This window comes from Elgaria multicarinata, chromosome 1 (genome assembly GCF_023053635.1).
Source record: "Elgaria multicarinata webbii isolate HBS135686 ecotype San Diego chromosome 1, rElgMul1.1.pri, whole genome shotgun sequence".
Classification (NCBI taxonomy): Eukaryota; Metazoa; Chordata; class Lepidosauria; order Squamata; family Anguidae; genus Elgaria; species Elgaria multicarinata.
The window spans coordinates 98,709,034-98,732,866 of record NC_086171.1 but is presented as its reverse complement, the minus strand read 5'-3'; the positions used below and the strand labels follow the sequence as shown (position 1 = coordinate 98,732,866).

The following is a 23,833-nucleotide window of genomic DNA, read 5'->3' as shown; positions in this document are numbered from 1 at the left end:
AGGGGGAATTTCACCAGGTGCTGCATGCATACAAATGACACCTGCTGAAATTCCCTTTTCAATACAACTGTTAAAGATACAGGAGCCCTGTCCCCCTTTTCATATGGTCACCCTATTAAGCTGTTGGGTCTCTTGCTACTATCTTTCTATTTGATGGTCAGGGTATAAATATTTCCCAATGACTTCCTCCATAGCTAGATCTGTTTTTAGTTTTATGATAAAAAGTGTCATTGGACTACAAAAATATGTATTATTTATTAAGCTTTTAAATTTATGACATCCCAATGAAATGTGGCCAACGACATAGTAATACTTAAAAAGCAATAAAACTAATAAAATATCCATAAGTTTTTTTTTAAAAAAATCTGTATTTGATTTAAATAATTCTGTATCTGCTTAATCCATCAAACATTCCAGAAAATGTTCCAACTTTTTCCTAGTTCTCACTAGTAGTAAACTAACTATATCACTTTAGGCCTTAGCTAGACCTAAGGTTTATCGCGGGATCGTCCCGGGGTCACCCCTGCCTGCTCCCAGGATCCCCTGTGTGTCATTTACATGAATAGGGATGATCCCAGGATAAACCTTAGGTCTAGCTAAGGCCTTAGACGGCAGGACTTGCATGACTGAATGTCCTCCACAAAAATAAAAATAAAATAAAAATCCCAGTACATAGAAAACTAGCATTATTTATTTATTTATTTAAAACATTTATATCCCGTCCTATATCATTAAGATCTCAGAGTGGCCTAGCCTCCTCCCTGACATTCTAGTTTTCTGTGTGCAGGGAATTCTTTGTATGTGGAGAACATTTAATATCGTGAGCTATCTGCAGTCTGAAGTCAGACAGCCTAGAAATAGACTTATCACTTCAGCATGGATGCTGGTGGCTCCGAAGTCAGTGGAGTGGTGAATCCACATCTGGGTTTCTATCAGTCTAAGAGTTCTGACTGAAACCTGGAGTGGATCCACTGTCCCACTGACATCAGAGCCACCAGCCTCCACTGCACCTGACTGAGAATTAGACCTCGGACTGCGTCCAATTTCCTCACTTGAGGGACAGTTACTGAAAGTACCTATTGCACCTTATATAGAGGCCTGAATTACACAAAATCAACAACTGAGGTTCAATTCACATATTTATTTTTGAGATGGTAAAACCCCTACAAATTGTTTAAAAGCAGAGTTGCCCAGATACTAGGATATCTGGGCTACCTCTCCGTGGACCCTTGAAATGTTCACAAAGAGCCATGTGTTGTTTCACACCTCCTCCCTTCCTACAGTTGTTCTCTCCAGATAGTTCTTTGTCAATGCACATTTCAAGTTCACATTTGGACTGGCAACAACAACTCCCAGGTGCTTGGAGAACAGAGTCATCACAGGATCTGTTTGTCTACAGAGCGGGATCACACTGAAGATGGATGTTCCTCTGAATGGACTGATCTCTCTTCTGCGTTAGAGACATCACAATAGTTTTTCGCTCTTCCTTGAATTATTGAAGGATCACACTTTTTTTGTGTGTGTGCATAGGACTGGACTGAAGGTGCTCCTTCTGTGGAGCAGCTTACACAATATACAGCTTCGTTAAGGCAAAGAGGGAGATTTTTTCTGAACGTTTCAGCATCTCCCAACCACTATGTTGTGTAATTGTATTTATTTCATTTCATTTCATTTCTATTGCCCTAGTGAGCGTCGAGGATCTCAAGGTCTTGTGTTGAGGGTGCCACTTTCTCGGGAGAATCAGGCTCAGGGGTCCTGTCTCTGGGGCTTCCAGTGCAGAGGCCTCTGGTTTGAGGGGCTTCTGGCTGTCAGATTCAGTGTCAGAGGGTGGCTGGATTCAACCACTGGCCCTCTTGAATTTACTGCCCCTGCCCCCTCTGTGTCAGAGTCCTGTCTGCTATGGTTGTGGTTACATGAGGTGAGAAAAGGAAAACAGGAATGAATAAGTATGTATATGTGCAATAACGCTTTGCTACCATGTTTGTTTTCTTTTTCTTTTGCCAGCTGCAAATTAATGATTGGGTTTCACAACCAACAAACTAAAAAGGAAATTTGGCAAGGAAAAGGAGGATGTAGGAAGAATTCAACTCTGTCCTTCCCACTTTTAGGTGTGTTACAGCACCATGCCAGCTTTGGCAATGTCGATTTTGAGAGGGAGATGACATTGGAAAATATCATTGCCCTGTAGAACAAAATCAACAAAATGCTGCCATCTACTGGCAAATAGGTGGTTTTGTGACCGTCACAATAAAGTAATGGGATATGCCAAAGGGAAGGAACCATGTTTGATTGAAGTGGCTCAGTTGCTTTGCCCACATAATTTTGTAGAAGTATAAAGCATCATATTCTTTGTGAATGAAACTAGGCTGTGGCGTAGAAGGCCAAGACTACATGTTTTTTTTCTGTTGATCATTTGGGATATCACATTCACATCAAAGGTTCTTGAAACAATTCTGCCTAAAATTGCCTTGCCAGCTACCCCATATCTGCCATTTTACTCAGATTTGAACCCAGATTTGATTATCCTGACTGCAGGTTGTCAGTGTCTCAGAATCTGTGGCCTCCCTAACAACTGGGCATGGACCCTCTATGGACCTCTATGTTCAGATGAAGTGTAGTTATTATCAGTTGATGCTGGGGGCAAACAGCAGAGGCTGCCTAGCTCCATCATGCCATGCTTCGTGGAGGCCCACTGTTGGAGGCCAAATACTGGACTAGATAGAATTTTGGCCTGCAGAATAATTCTGGAATTCTTAAAAAGGTCATGTAGTTCTAATCTGTGTTATCTTTACTCAGAAATGTTTCAATGTGTTCAATGGAGTTTACTCAGAAGGAAGTTTGCAAAGAAGTTGACTATTAAGCTCTCGTATATCAGAGTACTGCAGTTCTAAACTAAAAGCATCGCTTTCGTTTCAACTTTGCAATGTAACCGCCAACATCTCATGGAGTTGCCCTCATTTGTTTTAAGCTGTCTTGAGAGCTTTTTTGACTGAATAGCAGAAGATGAGTTTTTAAAACAAAATAAATAGGGAATCATCTGTGTCCGCAAGGATGACCAAACTCTCACCCGTGACATTTGATCTGTTTCCCTAGGGTGTGAGAATATAACATATTCTTGGCTAGTTGGCATGTTTTTTAAAGCCCCCTTCAGATATATAAGGGAGCAAGGAGCACAATACAAACTTAGGGCCACTTTATGAGAAAATGAAGATAAAGAGCAAACCACTGGAAGCCCATATGTTGTCCATAATCTGCAAAGCCCTCAGTTCAATGACTCCTTCCCCAGAGCCCCAGTGGCCAAGCCTAAGTAAACAGGCGGCTGTGAAAGAGGAGACCTCTTTCCAATTAAAAGTGCACTAACATTTCTCCTTTCCCTAATTCTCTCAAACCAAAGTATTTCTTCATCTTCATGCACGAAACCAGTTCTTCATCGTTTTCCCCCTGTTGAGCCTTGGGGTTGCACGGAGGTCACTGCAGACAATATACACCGCCTGTAGTCCTTTCCCACGTGACATCAGGAAGAGTCTTAAAGATTAATTAATTCCTATCCTGTTCATGGAAGGCTTGAAAGGCAGAGTTAATTAAAAGCACTGCCACGTTAAAGCAGAATCAACTTTCCATCATTTGGAGGGATTTGGTGAGCAGGTGTTTGGGGTGGCGGAGGCACCGTGCCACTTCCCTTTCATGGAATGGGATTCTCTCAGCCGCCTCTGCATTATTCCCTCCCCCACAATCGTTTCAAAGATTTTCCCATTTCATTCTCCTATATAATCAGATGTGGGAAATATTTCATCACCCTGATTCTCTGTGAAAGAGAAACAGGAACTCCTTGCAGTAATGAACTGCCATTTGGAGGCAAACACAGGTTCATTTGATGTGCTCCAACTAAGAATCTGGTAGCCCTGTAGGTAACGAATGAATGGCAGGACCAGACCAAGCTCCAGAGCAGCACATGCAACCAATGCTGAGTTCTGGAGTCTCATAGGTACCCAACTGAGTGGCCCCAAAACACAAACTGTCAAATAGAAGTAAAAACAGTCTAGCCAAGGTAATCAATTTTAATGCTGTCAGCATCTCAAATTTCAAATCAAGTGTCAGGATTTGAAAATTTCAATGTACTTCCACTTTTAAAAAATTCAAAAACCCATTGCAACTTCAGCTGTTGATAGACCTTGTTCTCCATAAGCAGCTCAAAGTGGCTGTAAAATGCTGAAAGGCTCAGAAAATTCTTAAATGTCTAAGAGTGGATACTGTGTGGCAATCAGGTTTCTTCATGGTGCACCAGTGTTATATTGATGTTTCCTGCAGTAGACACATAACGTTTGATTGACAGATGCATGTCCCTGAACACCAATGTGCACGTGTCTGGACTGCCATTCCCTGCATCAATGCACATAGGCACTTAAGGTTATACTTCTGTCAGTCACACCTTGCATGTGGATATTATTTATTAGATTTGTATCTACTTTTGTCTGCAATCCCCAAATTAGCTCACTACATTAAGAAAATTCAACAGTCCCATTAAAAACCTTGCATTTATATTGAGGAGTAGGGAGAGAAAGGAAAGGGGAACAGATTGGGAAGGAGGAGGAGGAGGAGGAGGAGGAGGAGGAGGAGGAGGAGGAGGAGGAGAAGAAGAAGAAGAAGAAGAAGAAGAAGAAGAAGAAGAAGAAGAAGAAGAAGAAGAAGAAGAAGACATGCAAAGGGGCACACGCTTGATCTGGTTTTCTCGACTGGACAGGAGGATGGTGATCTGGAAGTGGGGGAACTAACATCTACCCCCTTGTCATGGTCAGATCACTTCCTATTGAGGTTTAGACTCTCGGCGGCCTTTCCCCTCTGCAAGGGTGGGGGGCCTATTAAAATGGTCCGCCCCCGGAGGCTAATGGACTCCGATGGATTCCAGAGGGCTCTGGGGGATTTTCCTGCTGATATGGCCGGTGCTCCTGTCGAAGCCCAGGTCACTCTGTGGAATGCAGAGATGACTCGGGTGGTTGACACAATCACGCCCAAGCGTCCTCTCCCTCTGAGCAGAGCCCGGTCAGCTCCTTGGTATACACCTGAGCTGAGGGCAATGAAGCAAGAGGGGAGACGGCTAGAACGCAGGTGGAGGAAGACTCGTGCTGGGTCTGATCGAACACGGGTTAGAGCTCACTATCGAGCCTACTCTGTGGCGGTGAGGGTGGCAAAGAGACAGTTCTTTTCCACCAGCATTGTGTCTTTTCAGTGTCGTCCGGCAGAGCTTTTCCGGGTGGTTCGCGGCCTGTTACATTCTGGGCCGGGGCGAGAGATGGTGGAACCCTCGGTAGCACGCTGCGATGAGTTTGCACGGCACTTTGAAGATAAAGGCGCTCAGATTCGTCATGAATTGGACACCACACTTAATGCAGCTCCACTAGTAGAGGCGTTCAGAGCGCCGTCCGTTTCAGTTTTATTGGATGAGTTTCAGTTATTGAGGCCCGAGGATGTGGACAAGGTGCTTGGCCAAGTCCGGTCGACCACCTGTGTGCTTGACCCTTGCCCCTCGTGGCTCATTACATCAAATAAGGAGGGGATCGCCGGCTGGGTCCAGGAGGTTGTAAATGCCTCCTTGAGAGAGGGAGTGGTGCCGGCCTCTTTAAAAGAGCCGGTAATTAGACCACTCCTGAAGAAGCCTGATCTGGACCCGGAAGATGTTAACAACTATAGGCCAGTGGCTAATATCCCTTTCCTGGGCAAGGTGCTTGAGCGGGTGGTTGCAGGACAACTCCAGGCACTCTTGAATGAAATGGATTATCTAGATCCATTTCAATCGGGTTTCAGGCCTGGTTTTGGAACGGAAACTGCCTTGGTCGCCCTGTGGGATGACCTCTGTCGGGAGAGAGACAGGGGTAGTGCGACCCTGTTGGTTCTCCTGGACCTCTCAGCGGCCTTCGATACCATCGACCATGGTATCCTTCTGGATAGGTTGTCTGAGCTGGGAGTTGGAGGTACTGCGTTGCAGTGGTTCCGCTCCTACTTGGATGGCCGATTCCAGAAGGTGGTGCTGGGGGATTATTGCTCTGTGCCGTGGCTCCTAAGCCATGGGGTTCCACAGGGCTCTATCTTATCCCCTATGCTGTTTAACATATACATGAAGCCGCTGGGGGAGGTTATCCGGAGATGTGGACTGAGGTGTCATCAATATGCGGATGATACCCAGCTCTACCTTTCCTTTTCATCAAACCCAGGTGAGGCAGTGACTGTTCTGAACCAGTGCCTGGGCACGGTAATGGACTGGATGAGGGCTAACAAACTGAGACTCAATCCAGACAAGACGGAGGTACTGTTAGCGGGTAGTTCATCTGTCCGGCGAGGTGATGTTTGCCCTGTCCTGGACGGGGTTGCACTCTCCCTAAAGGATCGGGTCCATAGTTTGGGGGTGCTCTTGGATCCAGAACTGTCACTTGAGGCACAGGTGAACTCAGTGGCAAAGAGCACCTTTTATCAGCTTAGGTTGATATACCAACTACGCCCTTATCTGGGCAGAGATAGCCTAGCTACAGTTACCATGCTCTGATAACCTCTCGCTTGGATTACTGCAATGCGTTATACGTGGGGCTGCCTTTGAAAACGGTCCGGAAGCTTCAGCTGGTACAAAATAGGGCAGCAAGGTTACTAACAGGGACTGGCCGGCGAGATCACGTTACGCCAGTCCTTTTCCAGCTTCATTGGCTGCCAGTCCAGGTCCGGGCCCAATTCAAAGTGCTGGTATTGACATTTAAAGCCCTAAACGGTTTGGGGCCAGGTTATCTGAAGGAACGCCTCCTCCCATATGTACCTACCCGGACCTTAAGATCATCTACAGGGGCCCTTCTCCATGAGCCCCTGCCAAAGGAAGTGAGGCAGGTGGCTACTAGGAGGAGGGCTTTCTCCGCTGTGGCACTCCGGTTGTGGAACGAGCTCCCCAGAGAGGTCCGCCTGGCGCCTACACTGTACTGCTTTCATCGCCAGCTGAAGACCTTTTTATTCACTCAGTATTTTAACACTTAATTTTAACTTAAATTTTACTGTTTTAACTCTGTATTTTAATCTTATATCAACTTTGCTGTGTGGTTTTATCCTGGTTGCGCTTTTTATACTGTATTTCGTAATTGTGTTTTTAACCTGTTGGGTGTTTTATTGTGGTTTTAATTTTTGTGAACTGCCCAGAGAGCTTCGGCTATTGGGCGGTATAAAAATGTAATAAATAAATAAATAAATAATAAAATAAATGAAGAAGAAGAAGAAGAAGAAGAAGAAGAAGAAGAAGAAGAAGAAGAAGAAGAAGAAGAAGACACCTCCCTTACATGGAGAATGTTTAGTTTCTCTAAACATGGGGGAGGAGAACAACAGAAGAGGTTGTGATGATGGTGCAAATTAATGTAAACAACTATTTTACTTATTTCCTTCTTTCTGAATAACATGCATCATATTTTCCAACTTTGAGCAATAGAGATGATGAGAACTAGGAACATAACTTCTGTGGTGGGGGAGCAGTCCAGCTGATCCAGGTGCAAGCACTGGGAAGTTATGTGGCCAACATTGGTGTATCTGTACGAAATGTTATGGCCATATAAATTGTGGTTATACTCTTACGACAACATCCAATGCATTTCTACTTAGAGGTAAATTCTATTGAATTGAATGGGCCTTACTCATAGGTAAGTTGATAAAAGATTTGAACAGACATGCCCAGAGTGCACGGTTAGTGAGGCCAAGTCTGAGCAGAAGCTGTGCACTAGGAACATAGGAATCTGCCTCAGGTCAGATCAGACTATTTGTCCATCTAACCCAGCACCTATTCTAACTGGCAAGGCTACCTGCTACTTTTAACTAGAGTTGCCAAGCATTGAATGGAGACTTTCTGAATGCAGACCATGTACTCTACTGTGGAGCTATGCCCCCTCCCCTTATACAGTCTTTTACAGATGAAACTAGGGCATAGCTGTTTAGACCTCACATTACCGATGATTTACAGACGAGTCATCTTGTCATATCCTGCACAATTGTATGGTGTGCATAGACAGGGTTATCAGGTCTCCAGCATCCAGAAGTCTGTAATCCAAAAGCAGCATCTAGGACTGTCACAAAAGTATCAACTCTTGAAAGACAAAAAGCTAATAGTGTAGCAAACTGGCAGTTGAGTTGACTTCTCACAGATGATGGAACAGGGTCCTCCACTGCACCTGAGGGAAGCAGACTAGCTTGGGCTGGGGGTACAGGACAGGCCGTGTGGTGCAGCCTGTTCTGTACATAAAAGCCAACTGTTGACCAGGGACCAACAGAGCAGGACATGGTTAGCAACAGCACCATCTCACCCATGTTCCCCAGCAACGTGCACACAGGCTTACTGCCTCAGATACTGGAGGTAGCACATCACCACCACTGCCTGAAGGTAGGGTCAGCCCTGAGCATTGTGTATTGTTTTATACTCTCTTTTTAAAAATTCTACACATGCAGTAAACCATGAGGTACGACTGAGGTGGTAGAATAGATGGTATCTAGTTTAGACTGGAGGTGGGGATTACAGTTTCAGTGTGCTCCATATGTTTGTTTGTTTTAAATGAACAAAACACTCCTTGCAAGTATAGAACTACCGTAGTATGAAGTGGCTTGGGCCAGTTCCTACTGTGCTAATTTTCTATTTGTAAGGAGCTGTTAATCTTACCGTGCAGCCTGAAGTGAGGCATTTACTTTAATCACCTCAGGATTCTATCTCTTCAGTCTGCTTTATGTGCAGATCAGGCTTCCATATTCTCTCTCTCTCTCTGCGTGTGTGTGTGTGTGTGTGTGTGTGTATGCGTGCATAAGCACACACACACACACACACACTAGTGTAGAACATTTCACTAGAATGCTAACCTTGTCAAATTAGGATTATGTCATTTAGATGTTTTATTTATTTATTTAGGTATTTATTCTCTGCTTTTCAAGGCAAAGAGTATAGTCATAATTGAGGCCTACATCTCCCAAGAAAAATATCCTGGTCAGTTGCATATATTAGTTTAATTATACACATACCAGTTGAAAATCCTCATTAATTGCTCATCAAAGGCACTCTGCACCGGTGGAACCATTAGAGTTAAGCAACCACTTTCAGCTTCTGGAGAATGAGACTGAAGGACAGTTTGCAGAGGAAGAAGTACAGGAGACACCGTGCAACAGTGAACAAGAGGCAGAAGGTTGATTGACCAAGAAGAAGAGAAGAGTAGTCGCTGAGGGAGACTCCCTGCTACGTGGCATTGAAACCCAAGTATGTCGTGAAGACCCATGGACTCGCCAGGTATGCTGTCTCCCGGGAGCTCAAGATTAGACAGGTGACTAAAGGGTTACCAAAGCTCATAAAGCCCACGGACACATACCCCTTTCTTCTCATCCATGTGGGAACAAATGATGTCGCCAAGCAGAGCTATTAAGAAATCATTTCAGACTTTGAAGCTCTGGGAAGGAAACTGAAGAACTTTGGGCCCCAGGTAGTTTTCTCATCCATCCTCCCGGTTCTTGGAAGAGGATTACAAAGGGAAAGAAAAATACTCCGGATGAACGACTGGCTTCGAAGGTGGTGCTGTCGTGAGAGTTTTGGATTCTGGGACCACGGGCTACACTACTTGGAACATGGACTGCTGGCAAGGGATGGGTTGCACCTCACAAGGGCTGGAAAGAATGTGTTCGGCCACAGCATGAAGAACGTGATCAGGAGGGCTTTAAACTGAATCTTACGGGGGCGGGAGATGTAAATTTCGAGGCAACAATGGATGAAGGCCAAGGCACCACAGTACAGAGAACAGCTCCAATAGTGCCCCAAAATAGTGTCCACAACAATGTAGGAACAAAGCCAGACTATAAAACACATGGTCTTCGATGTCTATATACTAATGCCCAGAGCATGGGAAACAAACAGAACGAACTTGAACTCTTATTACATGAAGGCAAAAACGACTTGATAGGTATAACTGAAACTTGGTGGGATGACTCCCATGACTGGAATATAGCAATTGAAGGATATAACTTGTTCAAAAAGAACAGAAGAAATAGAAAGGGAGGTGGAGTTGCACTATATGTTAAAAATACCTATCCCTGCACAGCAATACAGGCAGATCAGACTGGGAGCCCCATCGAGAGCATCTGGATTAAAATAAATGGGGCAAGGAATAAAAAGAACATGATAATCGGAGTCTACTACCGACCACCCAATCAAGGAGAAGACGAGGACGAAACTTTTGAGAAACAAATTGCCAGTGTTTCAAGGAAGTGTGATGTAGTAGTGATGGGGGACTTCAATTACCCTGATATCTGTTGGGAGACCATTACTGCCAAAAGTGGCCCTTCCAAGAAATTCCTGACATGTATGGGTGATAACTTTCTCCTACAGAAAGTGGTGGAAGGAACTAGAGGGTCAGCAATCCTTGACTTGTTATTGACCAATAGGGATGACTTAGTGGATAAAGTGGCAGTTACGGGAACTCTGGGGGAAAGTGACCACGTCATACTTGAATTCTTGATTATGAAGGAGACAAAAGTCGAGCGTAGCCATACACGTACTCTGGATTTTAGGAAAGCTGATTTTAATAAACTCAGAACTATAATAAGTAAGGTCCCGTGGCAAGGGAGCCTAAAAAGAAAAGGAGTGCAGGATGGGTGGGAGTATCTAAAAAATGAAATTTTAAAGGCACAGTTACAAACAATTCCAACAAGGAGAAAAGATAGAAGACAACAGAGGAAACCAATGTGGCTCCACAAAAAGCTTATTGATGAACTGAAAACAAAAAGGGATACATATAGGAAGTGGAAGGAAGGCCAGGCTACAAAAGAAGAGTACAGACAAGTGGCGCAGAAGTGCCGAAATGGCGTCAGGAAGGCTAAAGCTGTGAATGAGCTGAGATTAGCGAGGGATGCTAAAAGCAATAAAAAGGCTTTCTTCAGATACGTGAGTAGTAAAAGACAGAGGAAAGAAATGGTGGTTCAACTGCTTAATGAGGATGGCAAATTGATAACAGACGACAAACAAAAGGCTGAAGTGCTCAATTCCTACTTTGCCTCGGTCTTCTCCCAAAAGCGGGTCTATGACCCCCCTGGAAAAAGTGAAGCAGAAGTTGAGGGGGCAGGATTGCAGTTTGAGATTGATAAACAAATGGTCAAAGAACACCTAATTTCCTTGAATGAGTTCAAATCCCCAGGGCCCGATGAACTGCATCCAAGAGTAATGAAGGAGCTAGCGGAAGAACTCTCAGAACCTTTGTCTATTATCTTTGCAAAATCATGGAAGACGGGTGAGGTGCCGGACGACTGGAGGAGGGCTAACGTTGTCCCTATCTTCAAAAAGGGCAAAAAGGAAGAACCTGGGAACTACAGACCAGTCAGTCTGACATCCATCCCTGGGAAAATTCTGGAGCAGATTATAAAGAAGTCAATCTGTAAACACCTTGAAATCAATGCGGTGATCACTAGAAGCCAACATGGATTTGTCAAGAACAAGTCCTGTCAGACAAATTTGATCTCATTTTTTGATAAGGTAACCTCCCTTGTGGACCGTGGGAATGCTGTGGACGTCATATATCTTGACTTCAGCAAAGCTTTTGACAAAGTACCACATGATATTCTGATTAACAAACTAGCTAAAAGTGGGCTAGATGGAACAACTATTAGGTGGATTCACAGTTGGCTACAGAATCGGACTCAAAGAGTACTTATCAATGGAACCTTCTCAAACTGGGGAGAGGCAATGAGTGGGGTACCGCAGGGCTCAGTCCTGGGCCCAGTGCTCTTCAACATTTTTATTAATGATTTGGACGAGGAGGTGCAGGGAATGCTGAGCAAATTTGCAGATGACACAAAACTGGATGGGATAGCTAATACCCTGGAAGACAGAAACAAACTTCAAAGTGATCTTGATAGGCTGGAGTGCTGGGCTGAAAACAACAGGATGAAATTTAATAGGGATAAATGCCAAGTTCTACATTTAGGAAATAGAAACCAAAGGCCCAGTTACAAGATGGGGGATACTTGGCTCAACAATACTACAAACGAGAAGGATCTTGGAATTGTTGTAGATTGCAAGCTGAATATGAGCCAACAGTGCGATATGGCTGCAAGAAAGGCAAATGCTATTTTGGGCTGCATTAATAGAAGTATACCTTCCAAATCACGTGAGGTACTGGTTCCTCTCTATTCGGCCCTGATTAGGCCTCATCTAGAGTATTGCGTCCAGTTCTGGGCTTCACAATTCAAGAAGGACGCAGACAAGCTGGAGTGTGTTCAGAGGAGGGCAACCAGGATGATCAGGGGTCTGGAAACAAAGCCCTATGAAGAGAGACTGAAAGAACTGGGCATGTTCAGCCTGGAGAAGAGAAGATTGAGGGGAGACATGATAGCACTCTTCAAATACTTGAAAGGTTGTCACACAGAGGAGGGCCAGGATCTCTTCTTGATCCTCCCAGAGTGCAGGACACGGAATAATGGACTCAAGTTAAAGGAAGCCAGATTCCAGCTGGACACCAGGAAAAACTTCCTGACTGTTGGAGCAGTGCGACAATGGAATCAGTTACCTAGGGAGATTGTGGGCTCTCCCACACTAGAGGCCTTCAAGAGGCAGCTGGACAAGCATCTGTCGGGGATGCTTTAGGGTGGATTCCTGCATTGAGCAGGGGGTTGGACTCGATGGCCTTGTATGCCCCTTCCAACTCTGCTATTCTATGATTCTATGAAAAGGGATTTGGTTGCCATGATACTTGCTTTGATTACCTTCAGGTTAGATTATTGCAATGCTAGGTCTTTGTCTAGCTTTGCTGACCATTTTTAGAGAGTTGTGATCTTTGGTAACTCAGAAGTAGATTTGTATATATGCCACTGTAGGAGGTGCAATACATAATTAACTCCACCTCCTAAGACACCATTTTTTGTCTGGCTCTGCTTAATAACCCTCAGTATTCTGTTAAAAAACAAAATAGATCCTGTTAAAGACCCCAGAAAAAATGTATACATAAGGACCTGCATTTGGTATCCAGCTGGTTTCTGGGCCCAATTCAAAGTGCTGGTATTGACTTTTAAAGCTCTAACTAGCCTTGATCCAGGGTACTTAAAGGCCCTGTGTTGAGTGCTACCACCCTCCCCATCTGAAGTTCGGCGGTGCCAACTCGATCCAGCCTTTGGAAATATGTCTGGCCATTTTGCTGACTTTCAGGAAAATGGTCCTCTCTGTGGACCATTTGTGTCACTGGCAGAAGATGGAAATTAATTTGTTTTAACTGATTTTAATTTGATCTTATATGCGTTGACTTATTATGACTGAAATGGTTAGAGTTTTATGCCATTTTCCTATAAAAGTAAGAGCTCAGGCTTGCCTTTCTTCATTGTCACTCTTTCATCCAGATACTTCCATGTTCTTTCGGGCCTTATTTGTGTAAATTTGGGGGGAGGGGAATTAAACAGCTCCCTCTGAGTATAAAGCTTTTACATGCATTTTAAGCAAAGGCTGCTTTGCAAATCGCACTGCATGGGACTGTTTTAATCTTTTAAGGTAGAAGTGATGATGAAGAAAGCCTGCGCAAAATTGGAGAAGGCACTGGGAAAATGTCTGAGGAGACCAAGGATCATAAGCGGCCCAAGCGGCCCAGGACAATCCTAACAACACAGCAACGCCGGGCATTCAAGGCATCATTTGAAGTGTCTTCTAAGCCATGTAGGAAGGTACAGTTTAACAATCAGAAAAGACTGAAATTGTGGATTTTGTAATTGTCTGAGTAGGTCAGTTTATACCAGCTAAGAACTCATTGTATCCCTCGGCCACAAATGAAGTCCTGTTTTCATAATTCATCAATATTGTGAAGGCAATATAAATCTCAGCCTGCACTACTTTTGGCCCACCAAGAGGAATGAAGCCGACTAGTCATGTACTATGGTTTGCAGATGCTTAACTATGGCCCTTTCTACACCTAAGAATTATCCCAGGAAAATGGAGGGATCGTCCCTGCCTACTTCCAGGATCCCCTGTGTGTCATTTGCATGCACAGGGATAATCCTGGGGGAAAAGGCAGGTGTAGAAACGGCCTATCAGTCCTAAAGAGGCAGCAAAAAGAGGAGGTTTTACGGAGTCTCCAGTGGGTCCCTGTAGATGGTGATCTGTGTTTGTTGGTGGGCTGCAAATTGTACAGGTTTGTCTCACACCTCACTTATAAAAACAAAACGCTAAAACATTGTGGGGTTTTAGTTTAGAAAAAAAACCCTAAAATGAGCAGGGCATGATAGGAATTTATAAAACCATGTTGCCTTTTATATTTTGAGATACGTGCTTGAAATCTGAATGCTGAAGTTCAAAAGTATCCTGTTCTTAAAGTTTTGAATTTCGTGAGAAACCTAAGAATCAAGTTTGAGATTTTGTGGCAGATGACAATATTGAATCTTGTTTCAGTGTTGAAAATTCTACATCTTTAGGATTTTGTTGATAATTTTGTCTCTGATTGAAGTAATAATTATGTCTGTTCTGGCATTTAACAAAGGTAAGAGAAACATTAGCAGCTGAGACGGGGCTCAGTGTCCGAGTTGTACAGGTCTGGTTCCAGAATCAAAGAGCTAAGGTAACAACATTTCTTATTACATAACTTACTACCTGATGTGGATCTTCTACTGAGATTTCACTACAGAACAATTGAATTAAGGAATGTTTCAGGATTTTCTAACCTTATTTATTTATTTATTTATTACATTTTTATACCGCCCAATAGCCAAAGCTCTCTGGGCGGTTCACAAAACCTCTGTGAACCTTAAAAACCTCTGTGACCTGGGTTCACACAACACAGCAAGCTAGGTGCCCGCAGGTGCCATACAAAAATGTGACAGACCTCGGGGGTAAATTATCCCATGGTAGGCTGTCATGTCATAAGAAACATGTCGTTGTTAACTAGGAGGACGGCCTATCTACCGTATTTCTTCAATTCCAAGACACCATCGATTGTAAGACGCACACTAATTTCAGTACCACCAACAGAAAAAAAGCTGTGATTCTAAGTAATAATAAACGCATCTGTGATTCTAAGACGCACCCCGTTTTTGGAGATGTTTATATGGGGGAAAAAGTGTGTCTTAGAATAGAAGAAATACGGTAAATAGCAATGTGGCTTCCCCCCCCCCCATTTTGTTGTTTATTCGTTCAGTCGCTTCCGACTCTTCGTAACTTCATGGACCAGCCCACGCCAGAGCTTTCTGTCGGCCGTTGCCACCCCTAGCTCCCCCAAGGTCAAGTCTGTCACCTCCAGAATATCATCCATCCATCTTGCCCTTGGTCAGCCCCTCTTCCTTTTGCCTTCCACTTTCCCTAGCATCAGCATCTTCTCCTAACCCAAAACAAATGTTAAACACTTTGTTTTATGACATTTCATGGGTAGTAATGGACAATCATCCTTAAATACATATACACTGGGAACACTCTGCCAAGTGGGACTGTAACTATCACATCACTGTGCCTCCAAATCCCGTATCAACCAAGAGTCCCAGAAGGGTACCGTGATTAATGGTATCAAATTCTGCTGAAAGGTCCAACAGAACTAACAGAAATGCAGTCTAGCTCCCAGCGTAAGTCATCAACCAAAACGACCAAAGCTGTTCCTGTCCCAAAACCAGGCTTGAACCCAGATTGAAAAAGATTCAGAAAATCAGTTTAATTCAGGAGAATTTATAGTTGTGAGGTCACCAGTCAATCCAAATGATTACTCAAAAAAGAGAGATTTAAAACTGGCAGATAATCGTTAAGACTGGTGGGAGCTAGTGAAGGTTTCTTCAAAAAAAGTCTTTAGGGACCATCTATAGATAATCTGGGACATGGCCTTCTTTCAAGGAAGTATTAACAGTTTATACCCCCCAATTGGCCACCCCACCCTCACCACAACTCTTATAAGCCAGGGCAGACATGGGTCTAAGGAGCATGTAGTTGGCTTGACCCTCCAACCAACTTCTCAGTCCACCTTCTCAGTCTGAACAAACTTAATCTCATCCATCAACATTGGACAAGCAGCTGCCTTATTAATCTCATCAAAGTCTGTATTCAAGTTGAAGTGAATCTGAGCAATTTTTGTTAGCAAAGTGTTTTTCAAGCTCATCACAGAAGACTTCAGATGGCTCCTCCTCACCACCCCAGAGGACAGAATGGAGTAGGCCTTAAACCACTAAAAATAACTCCACCAGACAATATTGCGCTGACACAATAGAGGCAGAGAAGATTTCTTCACTGCCACAGAATAGTCTCTAAAATAGTCTCTAACCCTTGTTCCATCAGATTTGGTCAATGCTTTTCTCCACCATTGTTCTAGTCATCAATCCACACACTTCACTGAAAAAAAAACTACTCAGAAAACCAAAGATCTAGGACTCTACATCCTGGTTGAAAACACTTGGGACCTATTCCACAGATCAACCAGACCTTTGACAGAATCAGCAGCTCTAGTGTCAGGAGAATACCCCAGAGCTAGCATTTGATTGAAAATCCACCTGGGCCCACAAGGGCAGTGGACACCCCCCCGTCTAGCCCTCAGGCACAGGTGGACCCACCCGGCACTGGGACAGGCCTTTCGAGAGCGGTCAGACCCAGGTATGCCCTGACACATGCCCTTTGTCATTTTCCGCCACTGTGTTAATGGCGACTGCCATTAACGTGATGGGGAACGTATGCAGTTTCCCCAAGACTGTAATTTCCAGCCTTGGGGAAATTGTGTTTCTCTCTCCCTTGCTGATCAGGGCCTTAAAAGTCCTATTAACAGGGCATTTAAGGCCCCCATCAGTGTGTGGGGAGAAAAACATGATTTCCCCAAGGCTGGGGAAATGGTGTATTTTTCCTCTCCACTCTAATGATGTCTGCCCCCCACTCTGTGCCAATCAGGGCCTTAAAGGTTTTATTTATTTATTTATTTATTTATTTATTGCATATCTATACCGCCCAATAGACAAAGCTCTCTGGGCGGTTCACAAACATTAAAACCATTCAAAGTATAAAACAAACAGTATAAAAACATGATATAAACTACAATGTAAAAGCACAACCAGGATAAAATCAGCAGCAGTGCAGAAATATAAATTTAAAATACAAATTTAAAACAGCAAAGTTAAAATTAAATTTATAGACTGTTGAAATGCTGAGAAAATAAAAAGGTCTTCACCTGGTTTGATGAAAAGGAGAGGTATAGGTGGGTGTCATCCGCATATTGATGACACCTCAACCCACATCTCCAGATAACCTCTCCCAGTGGTTTCATGTAAATGTTAAACAGCATAGGGGATAAAATAGAGCCCTGTGGAACCCCATGGCCTAAATGCCATGGCACAGAGCAATAATCCCCCAGCACCACCTTTTGGAATCATCCATCCAAGTAGGAGCGGAACCACTGCAACACAGTGCCTCCAACTCCCAGCCCAGAAGGATACCATGGTCGATGGTATCGAAAGCCGCTGAGAGGTCCAAGAGAATCAACAGGGTTGCACTCGCCCTGTCCCTCTCCTGGCAAAGGTCATCCCACAGGGCGACCCAGGCAGTTTCTGTTCCAAAACCAGGTTCCAAAAAAAGGCCAGGTCAGCAAAGCCTATGTCTGATACTCAGATGAAAAAGAAAAAAATCCAAGGACCCTAAAAAAATCCAAGGACACTAAACCTGCCTCTGCCCAAAAATTATCACTTGAGCAGACACAGAAGCTACCATCTCTGCCACCACTATTAGACTCTCCAATACTTCTGGCAAGAACCCTGATGTCGAGATTGGAACTGTTGGCTATGTTTGTCAAACCCTCGGGATTGAGGTCAGTATCACTAGAATCACATTGATCTCAGAAGGGGAGATAAGGACATATCACTCCGAGGGTCAATATCAAAGTACCATCGAGAGCACCACCGTTTTAAGAACTAGGCGCAGAGAATCTTCTCCAGAATCCATGAGATCTGATGAACCAGAAATATGTTACAGCTCTCAACATCGATCTCACTCTCCAACAAGGGACTGGGACAGATACTCAAATTGGTCCCTCCTGCCTAGGATGCATTACCATTATGAGGACTGCCGTTATCCTAGGGAGAGAGATGTCTGTTATGAAAGAGCCAGGTATTTGGAAGCAGTATCACCCCATTACTTGAGAAGATAAGCCATTGAGAAGGTCATTCATTGGAGGTCAACATACCGAAGAGGGATGGGGGACTTCAACCTCTCTTGGATTTGACGGGGCTGGATGAATTTATAAAAACCATGAGATTTTGGTTGACAATGTTATCAACAATATTACCACTCCTTTGTCAAGTCTTCTGGTTTGCAGCAATACATCTAAAGGATGCATACTTCCACATAGCTATAAGAGAAGACTATCACAGGTACCTTCGCTTCATTGTAGGTACTGAAATGTTCCAGTTCAGAGTGCTTCCCTTCAGTCTATCGACTGCTCCACGAGTTTTCACGAAATGCATGATAGTTGTGTGTGCGTTTCTTCAAATCCAAGGAGTGGAAGTATACCCTTACTTTGTAGCCTGGCCTTCCTCCCACTTCCTATATGTATCCTTTTTTGTTTTCAGGTCATCTCTAAGCTTTTTGTGAAGCCACATTGGTTTCTTTTTTTGTCTTCTATCTTTTTTTCCTTGTTGGAATTGCTTGTAATTGTACCTTTAAGGTTCCCTTTTTACAAAATTACCACCCATCTTGGACTCCTTTTCTCAATAGGGCCACTTGCCATGGGACCTTACTTATAGTTCTGTGTTTATTGAAATCAGCTTTCCTAAAATCCAAAGTACGTGTATGGCTACACTCAGCTTTTGCTTCCTTTAAAATCAAAAATTTTAGTATGACATGGTCACTTTCCCCCAGAGTCCTTGTAACTGCCGCTTTATCTACTAAGTCATCCCTATTGGTCAGTATCAAGTCAACGATAGTCCATCCTCTAGTTCCTTCCTCCACTTTCTGTAGGAGAAAGTTATCACCCACACATGTCAAGAATTGGAGAGGTTCCCTTTTCTACATGTTCCCCCTTTTCTTATTGATACTGAGAGTACTACACAAGATAAGAACGGAGGACACAGAATGTATATTAGTGACTCCATGGTGGCCGAGACAGCCATGGCTCACCCGGTTAATACAGATGGCACAGAGACAGTACATTTGGCTCCCATCAATACCGACGCTGCTAACCAGAGATCAAGGCTGATAATCTACCCGGACCTTTAGAACCTCAAACTCACGGCATGGAGACTCAAACCTCGAGCAGCAGATTCCCTGCTGAGGTGATACTGGTATTACAGGCTGCTCGTAAACCAGCTACCAGGAAATCTTACTCCACTAAATAGAAAAGTTTTCCCTATTTGCAGAGCAGCATGCATTTAATCCTGAATCAGCAACTTTAGAAGAGATCTTTAGAAAAGATCTTAAGATCTCTCTATGACAAGGGGTTCAAAGTATCGTCTATTTGAGTCTATTTGGCAACACTTTCAGCCTATTGTGGGTTCATCCATGGCTCGTCTGGGTTTTATTTATTTATTTATTTATTTATTACATTTATATACCGCCCCATAGCCGAAGCTCTCTGGGCGGTTTATAAAAGTTAAAAACAGTAAACTTTTAAAAAGTATACAAAATTTAAAAAGCATCAGAAACATAAAAACAACAGTATAAAAACAACAGTATCCATTTAAAAACAACAGTTCTGGAATCCGTTAGAAAACAAACTTAGTGTTGTTAAATGCTGTTAAATGCCTGGGAGAAGAGAAAAGTTTTGACCTGGCGCCTGAAAGATACCAGTGTTGGCGCCAGGTGAGCCTCATCAGGGAGATCATTCCACAGTCGGGGGGCCACCACCGAAACGGCCCTCTCCCTTGTTGCCATCCTCCGAGCTTCTCTCGGAGTAGGCACTCGGAGGAGGACCTTAGATGTTGAGCGCAGTTCACAGTATATGAGGGGACTCAAAAATCTGATGTCTTATTCTCTCTTGGAGCCTTTCTGTAGTACTGAAAGCCATTTAAGCCTATGGCTAAATCAGACATAAGATTGTTGACATGGAAGGTAGTATTTCTCATAGCAATTACTACTGCAAGGAGAGCGAGTGAACTGGCAGCACTAAGAATAGACTCTCTTTACCTAATATTACACAAGGATAAAGTGGTTCTGTGCCCGAATTTGGAATTCCTGCTGAAGGGGTTTCTGACTTTAACATAAATCAAGACATTGTACTACCAACATTTTTTCCCTCGCCAACATCACCGGTGGAGATGATGCTACACTCCCTAGATGTCAGAAGGGCCCTTGCCTTTTATAAAGCAAGAACTGAGGCATTACGGAGAACTAAAATACTCTTTGTGTGCTATGGGGGACCGAAGAAAGGATTTGCGGTCTCATCACAGAGGCTTGCCTCATGGTTGGTGCAAGTGATTAAGTTGGCATGTGAGCTTTCTGGCCTACAATTGGAAGAGACAGAGCTCATTCAACACACGGTGTTTTGACATTGATGGACTTTGGGAGAGGAGTGTCGATACCACAGTTGTGCAGGACAGCGACTTGGTCGAAGCCTGCCACATTCATTTCGCACTACCGGCTAGATGTGAAAACTCAAGCGGACTGCGCATTTGGCTGAGCAATTCTCTCTTCGATTCTACAATGAACAGCCACCTACTCTCCTCCAATAAGTAAGCTACTTAGTCGCCCATATGTGTGATGCATAGAGACCATGAAGAAACCATGAAGAACAGGTTGCTTACCTGTAACTGGGGTTCTTTGAGTGGTCATCTGTGCATTCACACAACCCTCCCACCATCCAGCATTAAAATCACTACGCTGGCTGTCAATTAGTTTCCGGGTGAAGTATAAAGTGTTGGTTGTTACCTTTAAAGCCCTACGTGGTTTGGGTCCGAGTTACCTGCGTGATCGCCTTCTCCCATACAATCCTCTCCACACACTCAGGTCCTCTGGGAAGACTTCAATCCAGTCGGCAAAAACTAGGCTGACAACCGTTACCCAGAGGACCTTCTCTTCTGTTGCTCCCAGACTGTGGAATGCAATTGAACGTCTTCCAGAATTTAAGAAAGTCATTAAGACAGATCTCTTCTGGCAGGCCTACCCAGTTGGATTTTAACATGCCTTTTAATAATATGCTGCCTTTTAATAATATATTTGTTTTATTTGTTTTCAGTCAATCATATGTATTTTATGGTGTTTTGTATTTGTGTTGTACCCCGCCTCAATCCAGAGGGAGAGGCAGGTTGTTGTTGTTGTTGTTGTTGTTGTTGTTGTTATTATCCCCGCTTCAGTGTCGATAACATTATGCTGTCGCTACCGAGGCCTCTTTGCTTGGGACCACCAAGTTGGTCTCAAGGAACTGAGGAGGCAAGAGGAAATCAAGGTGCATGTATAGTGGACAGTGGGGGAAGGGTTTCCACCAAAAACATTTCCCTCAGCTATGGAAGTTTACTGAAATGATCTCCATGCAGGCACAGAGTGCATAAGTGTGAATGAACAGATGACCTCTCAAAGAACCACAGTTACAGATAAGCAACTTATTCTTGTCAGCTCAGTATACTGGCAGACTGGGTTTGATCTATGAGTCTTGGACTTTCTCCTTTGCCTGGACTCATGCGGCAAGAAGTTGTCTGTGCAAAAACAATGGCACAGAACTCCTTGCATCTGTTGGGTTTACCCTTCCCTGGATCTTGTTTAGGCCTTGACCATGTTGCCTTTGAGTTACCAAGGTATGATCCAAGGTTGGAGTAGCTCTCTTTGGGTGGTTTGTTAGGCATTTCAAGGATTTGCTCCCTTGATTGCCTGAGGAATCATGTCAGGAATCATTCCCCTTCCTTGTATGGGTTTGGACCCCGTGTATGGATTAACCTTTCCTTGTGTTCAGAATTGTGGAGATACCAACAGGGATACAGTGTTGGTAAGGATCTTGTCATGGTAGTAGTGATTAGCTTTTGGACTTTTCTGGAATTTCTTGGAGCCTATATATAGCTTCTGACCATGAGCTATATGATTTCTGAAGTGTATAACCACTAAGCTTTTGCTGTGAGATTTCCTGCAATAAAGAAGTCTCACTGATTTGGGTGTCCCGTGTCAGTTTGCTTGTCTGGGGGACCAGGAAACCTAAAAGAAGCCATGAAATCCTGAGCTACTCTTATCAGGCAGGACTCAGCATAAATGTTGAAGTCCCCTAGCACAATCAGCTTTGGGGACAACAGCACCATGTCTAAGACCAACTCAATCAGCTCAGGCATGGAGATGGTTGATCAGTGAGTGACCAATACACCAACAGAATTCCTTTTTCGCTGCCCTATCATCAAGCCACTTAAATCTCAGAGATTTCTAGACCGTTTACCTCATAGCCCTGCCCTTGTAATGAAGTCCCAGGGGAAAAAATGTTCTGATTTGTTTAACCACCTAGTATAAGCATAAAAGAACAAGAAAGAATTGGGTAGACATCACCATAGTCTTTAACAGATTGTCTAGACTCCATCTTTCAAAATGCCTGTCACCAAATTTTAACTGCACCTATTTCAGCTCCTAGAACACTCACAGACATCATTCTGGAGTCTAAATATATGTTTTTGGAGTCAAGGAATTCAATTATAAGGTTCTTTAATTTGTATGGATGTTAGATTTTATGGTAAACAGGTTTCAGGTTATTTATTAAATAAAATTTGTCATAAATAGAGTGGTGCTTGGGATGCACTGAATGCAAAGTGTTTAGTGTAAGACTTCAGAATCAGTAATGAAGGGAAGCCATTATTACAAATCCCTTAAGGGTTTCTTTATTTTTGAAGAAGTAACATATAAGATGAAATTGATGGCATTTTGGGAATATAGGACCAAAGAAATATGTACTGAGACGATCAAGCAAGCAGAGAAAGTGAAATTGCATCTTTCAACAAAGAATGTAACAATATACCTAGCCGAATTTAACAAACTTTTATCTGGGATGTCAGAGCTGTATGAAGAGTTCAACTAATTCTCTAGTGATTTTGCCAGGAAGTCTGATATAGATAGATAGATAGATAGATAGATAGATAGATAGATAGATACTGGGATACTTTCCTTGAACTAGTACACCTAGTGAAGTTTCTAATAGCAGCCAACAGAGATGGTAATTGGGATAACCACCTTCAAGCTGTTCAAAGTATTCTAATGTTCTACAAATTTGACAGTATTAACTACTTATGGTATGCATCATGGTATCTGGAAAAAAAATGAGAATGTTATCAACGGATCATCCTGAATTGTACCCAAAATTTATTACTGGCATTTTGCAGTATGAGAAAGCAACAGTCATTCAGTGCGGTGTCACCAGACATGAAATTAGAATAAACTATACAGAGATCTCAAGAGAACTCAAAAGGAATAATTGGATAGACACGACAACAAATGTATGGCAATGAATGCTAACAATAAGCAATTCTTTCAGAAAAATAATTTATGCTAACAGTACCAGCTACAGAGAGACAATTGTTCATCATGAACTGTTTGGAAATTTATCTTCCAATGTATTGCTGTCTGTTATCATGCTCTGTGAATTCATGATCAGCAGGGACAATCCATATGAAATATCCAGTCAGACACAGCTTCATAATTTCATCACCCAACAGTGTGCATACCTAGACAGATCACTCTCCGCCTCATGAAAGTGAAAGAACATGGGGACGGAGGTTACTTAACATTTAGAAGAAAACTAAAAAACTTTCAGACGTCATTACAAATGTGAAACTACCAACAACAGAAGAATGCCTATTCCAAAATCAAAGTCTACGCTAGGTTACTACAAAAAAGATATTGCTGCCACAAAAAAAAGATACTCAGAAGGAATAATTGGACAGACAAGACGACAAATGTACATTACTG

General features: G+C 43.2%; 1 protein-coding gene across 1 annotated transcript in view; it reads left to right on the top strand.

Annotated features, from left to right (window-relative positions):
• LMX1A (LIM homeobox transcription factor 1 alpha) overlaps positions 1-23,833 on the top strand; it is a 120,735-nt gene that overhangs the window by 88,018 nt on the left and 8,884 nt on the right. Inside the window, exons 4-5 of the mRNA XM_063116864.1 lie at positions 13,517-13,686; positions 14,496-14,573. Coding sequence (XP_062972934.1) covers positions 13,517-13,686; positions 14,496-14,573 — 248 coding nt within the window. The remainder of the gene's footprint in view (positions 1-13,516; positions 13,687-14,495; positions 14,574-23,833) is intronic.